The sequence below is a fragment of the Dioscorea cayenensis genome, chromosome 8 (genome assembly GCF_009730915.1).
Source record: "Dioscorea cayenensis subsp. rotundata cultivar TDr96_F1 chromosome 8, TDr96_F1_v2_PseudoChromosome.rev07_lg8_w22 25.fasta, whole genome shotgun sequence".
In the NCBI taxonomy this organism is placed as follows: Eukaryota; Viridiplantae; Streptophyta; class Magnoliopsida; order Dioscoreales; family Dioscoreaceae; genus Dioscorea; species Dioscorea cayenensis.
In genome coordinates, this window is record NC_052478.1 from 13,330,179 (window position 1) to 13,340,295 (window position 10,117).

The following is a 10,117-nucleotide window of genomic DNA, read 5'->3' on the forward strand; positions in this document are numbered from 1 at the left end:
TTGATTTTATGGCTTCCCAAAATGAAGAAAATTTGGAGGATTTGTGCGAGAATGAAAATATGACTTCACATGACAATGAAGTTGAAGATGAACCTTCACCACTAAATCAACCATCACAATTTGAGGCTTCAAGTTCATCTAGGGCCAAAAGAAGTAGAAGAAGTGACAATCACAAAGATACTAACTTGTCCATAGCTCTTGAGTCAGTAGTTAATACTCTCATTCAATAAACCTAGACAATGGAGAAAATAAACACGATTATAGAAAGGTCCACAAACATTTTAGAAACAATGTGTTGCAAATTGGGATCCACTTAAAGATTTTGATATATGGGGATGCTTAGGAACATAGGAATACCACAATCTCTTTTTACCAAGGCATATGTGTTCCTTGTCAAAGATCCAAAAATGTTAGAAAGTGTGATTAAATGCCCAGACTCATATTGCAAATTGGTGTTGTTGGAGTTAATGGGTCGTGATCATGAATCACAAGACTATAATGAAAGGTTAGTATTTTCTTGGATATTCTTATCTTCATTTGAACACCAAAGTAATTTTATTTATATAATTTATTTAGTTGTGATATTCTTCTATTTGTTTTATTTTATGCTATTAGTACATGAATTTAAATTGTTTCAAAAAATTTTCCAATTTATCAGGGCAACTGCATTGGTTACTACGTCGTCATAATGATGTGTTGTTACCTAAAGTTTTGCGATGTAAAAACTTGGATTTTGTCAAGCGAAACAATTTTAGTGAATGACATCTTATGTAAGTGTGGATTGTATTATATGGACTACTTTGTTATTTATGGACAAATTGATGTTAAGTGTGGATTGCATTATGTGAATTATTTTGTTATTTGTGAACAAATTCATATTAAGTGCGGATTACATTATGTCGAATATTTTGTTATTTGCGGATAAATTGATGTTAAGTCTGGATTACACTATGTTAATTGTGTAAATTGTTCAAATTTTTGTTTTTTTATGTGAACTTCGGTTTGTATCAAGAAGTTGGAATGAAAAGTTTTAGCATTTATGGCTATAACTTAATTATAATAAATAGAAATATATTATTAAAAATTATGTTTGCCATGTAAGTATTTTAACATTTAAAGGGTAATTTTATAATTTTAATATATAACTTTATCTTACCTTACTTTCAAACCAAACATAACATGGTTTAAAAGCCTTCTTTTACTATACCATTGTCCCAAACAAGGTATGGTTTACAACCTCATTTTACTATACCTTACCATACTTTAGAAGAATTAGAAGAAATAAGAACTTTTTTATGAATAAACAATGACCTTAAAAAATGTTAGATCAATATATAATATTAGAAGGTTTAATTCATTCAATGAAATTCGACATTTTAGGACATTAGAAATAATTACCACACTAGATAAACAGATTAAATGGATTAAGAATAAAAATTTGAAATTAGTACATACTGAACAATTATATTAACATGGTATTTTTATTTCCAAAATAAAATATAACAAGAATATGATGAAATACAAATATGTTGTAATAGAGATAATGCAGAAATAGTTATAGATTTTTTAACACCCGAATCTTATAAAAAAATTATTAAAAACCAATTACTCCTTAGTACATTTAGGATTAATGGTATTTAGTATAACATGATTACATAGGTTGGGATTAAGAACTAAGTAAGGACTATCACTAGTAGATACTAGACAAATAAATAATATGGCTAAAGTCCAAATAGCAACAGCTGAAATAGATATGACAAATTTTAAAGAGAGCAATATTACTTCATTAAGTACATGATTTTATGAAGCTCTTGTTAAGTGAAAATAAAAGCATATATACTAAAAGCATATAAAGAGAAATAAAACATTCACATAAAAACTTTATGTTTTTAGAGAAAAAAACCCTTAGGGGTTTTTATACCTTCATACTAACCTTACTGGCTTTGGTACTACAAGAGAGGGGGTTAGGGCTATGGGTTGTTAGAGTTATTGGAGTGGAGCCAGAGAAGCAAGGAAATATGTTAGAAATGGTGATGAATAGGGAAAAGACATGTGTTTAAAATAAATTGTAAAAGGCTATGTTTTTCTACCCCGCATTTCTAAGTGATAATAATTTAAATAAACATATTTGTGATAGATAAAAATTTAATAATAAATCATTTAAATGGCGGCTTCATTATTACATGAGAAATTGGACAAGGGGGGAAAAAATCTAATGTCACTAAATACGTGAGATGAACAAAATAAAATGAATGTTTTTTTTATAATTCAGGGCCTAAATGATATTTCCGTTTCATTCAGGGACCATGATGAACATTGGGTACGCATGAGGACGGATTGTGTACTTGACACCTAAATCCACATTTAATATATATATATATATATATATATATATATCAAAAGCACAAAGAGGCTCATCCCCCCACCGAGTAGACCTTTCTCTCGCCGTCTCTCCCTCGCTCTCTTGGAAGGATGACCAGCAGCTCCTCCCCTTCACGCAAGGTCCTCTCCTCTACATCACTCTCTTCTCTCACTGCTCCCTTTTTTGCATCCTTCTAACCCTAATCTTCTTCTTCTTCTTCTTCTTCTTCTTCTTCTTCTTCTTCTTCTTCCTAATCTTCTTGGATTTCCTCTTCTCCAGGCGTTGAGCAAGATTGCTTGCAATCGGTTGCAGAAGGAGCTGGTAGAATGGCAAGTTAACCCTCCCACTGGGTTCAAGCACAAGGTCACCGATAATCTACAGAGGTTTGGGAGATCCTAGAGCTTGATCTTTTTATTTTGACCCTTATCTTTTTTTCCTTTTTCCTTATTTGATTTTTTTGGTGAGAGTTTCATTATTCATTGTCTTGGTTGATGGGATTCGGTTCTTGTCTGAAGGTGGGTTATTGAAGTGGTCGGAGCCCCGGGGACGCTTTATGCAGGCGAAACCTATCAGCTGCAAGTCGATTTCCCTGAGCATTACCCCATGGAAGCACCTCAGGTTGTGAAGAATTAGATCTTGTTTTGTTTACATTGGAATTGTGTATATTTCTATGAATTATAACATTAAGTATTGGCTTTGGTGCAGGTTATATTTCTCCATCCTGCTCCTTTGCATCCTCACATTTACAGCAATGGGCACATCTGTTTAGGTAAATCCAGTAATAATTGTTGTGTTTGTGTGCGTGCGTGCGTGTGTGTGTGTGTGTGTGTGTGTGTGTTTTTAATTTTATTATATTATTGAATTTATTAGTTAATCTTTATGTTATGAAGTATAATTACTCTAATTCCTTGCTTATATAGAGGTTTTCTTTTAGTGTCTAGTCTTAGTTTTGGTTTTGCTGAAATAGAAACAGACTTTATTCTTTTTGCCACCTTTGCCTTGTTAAGAGCTTTCATGGATCTTGCAATCTTGTTTCTTTACGCTTAAGATCTTTCCTTTATGGCTGTTGGATGTGCAAGTGGGCTTCTTCTTTTACTTTGATTCTTTCTGATATATTTTATTCGCGCCACATTTATTCTGCCTCTTGCAACTTGTGAAAAGTTGTGGATGAGGAATCTTTGGTTGTATAAGGAGTTTGCCATTTTCATAGTCATCGATTGATAATCTGCTGTTATTGTATTGCTTAATATTCTTTTTGCAATGTTCTACTTGCCTTTTCCCATGAAATTTCATTTGGTTTTCCTGTTACAAACGGCTCTTGGCTAGCTTTGAATGGTTTGTGGCTACTGGCTGCCCTGCCCAAATTTTAAAACATGTTATCTAGTGATATTATTTTATGTATGAGTTAGGGACATGAATATCAAGTAGCTTCTCTGCTTGTATAAATTCGGAGGCAAGGACAGAAATTAAACTTGTTATTGATAAGTATAGTCATGTGTTTTCAGCTTTGGAACCATAACTAGTAGCCAGAAGTTGCAGTATTCATCATTGAATATTCATCTTTTACAGACTCATAATTCATGTGCCTCCGTGTTTCCTTTTTCTTATATGTAATATCACATTTGATTAAAGACAAAGATTTGTATATCACTTCCTTCACTTTTCTTCCATTTGTTAGTCTTGTTTTTGTTATAAACTTCATTTTTGTCTGAGAGGTATGTGGATACCATTAAATGCCCCAATTTATGGGGTTTATAAACATATCAAGTTAGCTGGACGTTGTAATGACTAAGAGCTTATCCTGTCAGCTGAAGGTTAACCTTGTTTGAAACTTTGGATATTGATAATTTAAGGAATGACTTTTTGGTTGATACATTTTCAGATTTGGATCTAGCTAGTATTTAGTTGCCCGAAGTTGTCCTCTTGCAAATACTAATTTTGTTAGGTTATATTGGTTTTATTAGGTAATGCATCATGAAATGGATGCCTCAAAATTATTATTTAGGTCATACAGTTAATTGGTTTACATGATTGATGTGCTTCCTGGTTGTGGGTGAATGGTGTTTATATGTATTTAACTTCTCTATTTCCTTCTCTCTTTCAATTTGAGCCATAGGTCTGATCTCTAGAAACCATTTTTGGTTTCTTTTCTAGCTTTTTATGCATATTCATGTTATTGGAGCCATAGTAATGGCACTTATATGGTAAGATCTAAAACCAATTTAGATGACTAAATATTCATTTTTGCATGGTATTTGTAATCATTTTTAAACGACAACATTATACTATTAATTTCTTGGAGAATATAAGCATATTACGTAAAAGATGCGTTCTCATGACTTCATATGGGATGCAATTGTTGTCGTGTATGGGAAGATTACAAAAGTTTTATCTTGTCCACTTTCAGAACATCCTTGGGGAATTGTGTCCAATTCCAACGTCAATCATGCAATTGTTTCTTTTGATAGATGATTAAAAATTCATTTTTGCATGGTATTTGTAATCATTATTAAACGACAACATGTTACTACTGATTTCTTGGAGAATATAAGCATATTACGTAAAAGATGTGTTCTCATGACTTCATATGGGATGCAATTGTTGTCGTGTATGGGAAGATTACAGAAGTTTTATCTTGTCCACTTTCAGGACATCCTTGGGGAATAGTGTCCAATTCCCCATGCAATTCTTTCTTTTGATAGATATTTCTATTATTGTGCCATGGTGAGCAAAATAAATAAGGGAATATGTAACGGAAAGAAACAAGAAGATCACAAGGGAAGCAGTGACTTGATTGCGTTTCGCTTTTAAAGTTGGCTGGGTTACATGTAGGAGAAATCAATCTGATGGATTATTGAAAGCAGTTATTTACATTTGAGGGGATCAGAAAAAGAGTGATAAGAGAGCCTCCAGCAAACAAACAAAGTGAAACTGGTGAATAGATGTACATACACATTTAGGTCATGCATTTTGAAAGTTACTTCTCCATTTATTCATGCTCTTCATTTATTTGGATTTTGAGATTTAAAAGGTAATTACAATGTATTAAATGTTTGGGGTCAAACATTGTCATGTATTAACCAACTTGTCTTTGATACAGTTTTTAAGATATTGCTTTAACCAATTTGGTGATAATAGCCTTATTCATGATTATCGAGAATGCCTTTTGCCTTGTAAAATTGTATTATTCATGGGCCAACAGTCATAGGCGTTCTGCACCAGTTAAAGAGACATTTCTTTGGGATCATGATGATCATGCATTGAAATTATTAATAAATGGTACAGCTTATGGTAGTGAAGTCAGCTTAGAGTGCCATGGAAGGGGTCTAATTGGGCCTAAGTTGCTTTAATTTGGCTGTCATGGTGAGTTGAGGTAGTGACTGTGGCAAGAAATAGTAAATAAGGAAAGGAAAAGGCAGTAGAGAAAGGGAGATGATCTCCTTGTTAGAGTAACTAGTAGCCTTCCAATGTAGCTACATTTTTATTTGATTTTTTATATTGTTAGTTGAATATTTTATTGCATGGGCTGAAGTTTCACATTTCCATAATCAAAAGATTACACCAAGGTTTTCTAACTTTTTATTGTAAGTCAAAACACACTAATTTGTATGATAGCAATGACATATGTGGCATATTTCTTCATGATGCTGAAGAAGTAATGAGGCCCACAATTCTGCTTATGTTGCTGTCAGGTAGTTTATGATTTGTCTTAGGAGAGATGAAATGTTATACATGCAATTGATAGACATGTGGGCAGTTATTGTTAGTAATATTTGAAGGGTATTGAGAGGCTTCTGCCCAGTATTTATGAGCAAAGGAAAAAACATGATATCATAAAAAAATGTTTGGCTGAAGATGAAAATTCTGGGAAACAAATTCCAGATGATAATTTCTGTTTGTAACTTGAATATTTACAATATTAAGTGTATAAGTAGACAAGACAGATGGAAAATCAGTATTCTTTGAAATTGGATATTATTCTGGCTTTGATTATAGAAGAAAAAGTGAGTGCTGCTTTGCTGTGAAGAAAATATAATGATCAAACTACAACATAGTTTACTAGTTCATCTTTTCCCATTTGAAATATTATTTGGATGCTACCTTGTCACATCCATTATAGATTCTTTTTAGCTACTTCTCTTGGTTTCAAATGGTATTCCAAGAAGGGTAACTGAGTTTTTTCTTCGTCTAGATTGTGCCTATTGGTTCATTTTTATGACTGAAATGTATAATTAGTGACTGGTATACAAAGTTTAAGAATTTAGTGGAATCATAATCAAAAAGGTATTTGATTGTGTGAAATAGGTCTGAAACATGTTTGGATAGTTCCGATCTTGTTGAGGTATTGGAAGACATGGTGTTGGCAGAACAGTCTATTTCTTTTGGTATTTCATCCTATTGAATGGTATTCCTCAAATCACATGGCGCCAAAGCCTAAGTCTGAACACTATGCTAACTAATAAATTGATACATAATTTGCAATGGAATCAGACATTTTTGTTAATTAGAGCTATAATAGTTATCAATTAGTTAAACTCGATTCAAACTATTGATAAATTGATCACACAGTGGCATCAACGTAAATCATGGATTGACATAAAATTGTTCGAAATACTGAATTCAGCCTTGTCAATAATGGCTTGTTTTAACAAGTATTTTTATGAAGGCTCATCTATTTATTCTATATATTTTTTAAGATTTTAAATGGTCAGAATGTCAGGGATATCCTTTGATCTGATATTCTTAGAGCAACATATTCTGACAGGCTCAAATTGAGTTCACATTGTTAGTTTACCCAATAAATTTTTACTGTAATTAGATATGCAATGAGAGTAAGTATGGCTTGCAAGGGCTCTCAAAATTGGCTGGAATCAAGCTGTTTGGGCTTGTCAGGGGGATAGTGTAAGTCTAAATATTGAGATAATTTTATGGTTTGTCTTGTTATCTACTTGGTTTTATTTACTAATGTTTCCATTTCTAGTACTTTATAATACTACTTAATCTCATATTAAAATCATTGAAACATTAACCCCTAGAAACATATGATCATTGCAAGTGTTATGTTTCTTCATTTTAGTTCCAATTCTAGTATCATGCTTAAACATGTTTCTAGTGTACTTACCGAATCCCTCAATTTTATGAATTTATTTAACAAAATAAATAAGATTGGAACCCTGTGAGATAGTCAAAACAGGCCTTCAGGTAAAGGTCTTTCCAATATCATACTATTCTTACAATGCATGTGCACTGCTTTTGGTAGTCTTTTTTTTTTTTTTTGGCCTTTTGATTGGTATTTTGGATCCTGATTAAGTTGGAAATTTTATGGATGACCTTATTGTAAGCTGTAGTATAAGCTGGTGTGCCTTCAGTCATATTGATAGTTAGGCTCATAAATATGTGATCCCTGATTAGCATATTGGATTGCTGATCAAGGTGGAAGTTTTATGGGTGATTATATTGTATGCTGTAGCTTTAGCTGAGGCTCTCTTTGATGATTGATAGTTGAACTTGTAAATATGTAATCCCTTCCAAATATGTATGAGTCCTCATATGCCATTTAGAGGTGGACGTGTAATAAACTAATTATTGTATTGTAAGAGGGGAATTAATTGCTTGGAAATGAAACAACTTTTTACCTCTGAAGGCTAAAGCTGATAAAACAAGTCTTGCAACAAACAGTGGCTAGTGTTTCAGGATCCTGTAAAAAGGGTCTCTTTTATTAGTTAGGTATTTGGCTCAGCACAAATTCATTTGTTAATTTTATGGCCCTTTCATTGTTGGGCTTTTCTTTGTGTCTTTATTGTGAAGTGTTCCCGTAAACCTGGGTTTGATATTGCGCACTTAGCTTTGAAATTCAAGTTTTCAGGAATGGGTTGCTGATTATTATTCAGTTTTCTCCTGTAAGTTCATCCTGGGATTTGAATCTAAATCACTTCCAAGTAAACATATCGACGGACTTCCTTAGCAGATTTTATTATATTTAATTTCATTTCTCATTCTGTGATAAATCACAATTTATGTCTTGAACCTTTTGGAGTATATGATAGTTTTGTTTTATAACAATTGAGCGTGATTTTGGTCTTGGTCTTTCATCATGTTATATAGTTAGAATGCAGACTATATGTCTATTTGAGCCTTTATTTGTTATACTTAAAACATCAAACTGTTGCAAAACTAGCCATCGTTGGGGTTAGCAAATAAAATGATCATTGCCGAAAAGAATTCATAATGGGCTTATGGTGGTCTTCTTATAAGAACCAGGTTAGAAACTATTGCTACTGCAGGATAAAATGCTACAAATGAAAATTGCATATTCAGATTAGGACAACAAGAAGAAAGGCATAAAAGGTCAATGCAGGCAAATGCTATATTGTATGTTACTTCAAAATTTTATACTGAAAGGTGATGTCACTGATGGGGTCCTCAACTTTTGTGAAAATATTGATTTTGAAAATATGAATTTTGTAATTTTCAATTTTCTCCCATTCATTTCAAAACTGGATTTATATTTCTTCTCTGTGCTAATAGTTTGTTATGCTATTCCCTGATATTTTCTGGACATCAACTTGGCAAATGAATTAATTTTTCGCCGTATGTAATTGTATTTATTCTAAGCCATAGTTTTGATGTTTCTTGTTTCTTCATTTTGGTAGATATTCTATATGATTCATGGTCTCCAGCAATGACTGTAAGTTCAGTGTGTATCAGCATTCTTTCCATGTTGTCAAGCTCTACTGTGAAGGTTTGTTTTTGGCTTTCTCCCTCCCTACAATCCTTATAAAAACCTTCATTCTCGATATCTTACTGTACATTAACTTTGAAACCTATGCCCTTACAGCAACGCCCTGCGGATAATGACCGCTACGTAAAGAACTGTAGGAATGGCAGGTCCCCAAAGGAAACAAGATGGTGGTTCCATGATGACAAAGTGTAATATAAAGTGTCTGCTTCCAAAATTTATTCTGGTCATGTAGGAAAGAAGTAACAGTACTCCATCGATACTCTTAATAACATAAGAGTATCAGCTGATTCAAGTTAATGGAGTTTGTGAGCTTTATGTAAATTTGCATACTATGATGTTTGTAAAGGAAAGCAGCCAAACAATGCCAAATACATAAGATGGGGAACCAATAAAGCCATGGAAGAACTAAGTGTGATGATTCAACTGGAAGGTTAAAGCTTCTTCAGTAACTTGAAATTTGTGTTTTTTATTCTGTGATTTTTGTTGTGGAAGCCGTTCTTTGCTCTTCTGCAAGTTATTGAATGGCATATGTGATGCTATACATAATCATGTGAAATATGGTACAGGCAATGTTGTTAGATCTAGACTAAGCATTGAACAAGTCACCCAATGAAGATAGATTTAGAGCAATGTTTTCAGAGCCGGACCGGGAAGTGAACCGGCCAAGCAACTGGGTCATGGGTCAATCCGTTAGATCAGATGACCCGGTTTGATCGAACCAGATGACGTATATATATATATATATATATATATATATATATATATATATTAATATAAGTATAAATTATCCAAACTCAGATATATTCCAAGGCTAATTCGAACAAGATATGCTAACATGCTACTTAATATGAACATGATATGCAAAATTATCATCACACCAATTCATATGTGACATTAATATATTATATATAACACATGAATATGATATATATATATATATATATATATATATATATATATATATATATATATATATATATTTATAATGCATGTTATCATACACTAAGTTTACA

General features: G+C 32.6%; 1 protein-coding gene across 1 annotated transcript; it reads left to right on the plus strand.

Moving 5' to 3' along the window:
* Positions 1 to 2,401: 2,401 nt before the first annotated feature.
* On the plus strand, positions 2,402 to 9,576 carry LOC120267692 (probable ubiquitin-conjugating enzyme E2 16). Its single transcript, XM_039275371.1, has 6 exons — positions 2,402 to 2,502; positions 2,642 to 2,745; positions 2,878 to 2,980; positions 3,068 to 3,131; positions 9,016 to 9,104; positions 9,201 to 9,576. Exons 1-6 carry the CDS (start codon positions 2,473 to 2,475, stop codon positions 9,294 to 9,296), a joined length of 486 nt encoding a protein of 161 aa, XP_039131305.1. The 5' UTR covers positions 2,402 to 2,472; the 3' UTR covers positions 9,297 to 9,576.
* The last annotated feature ends 541 nt before the right edge of the window (positions 9,577 to 10,117 follow it).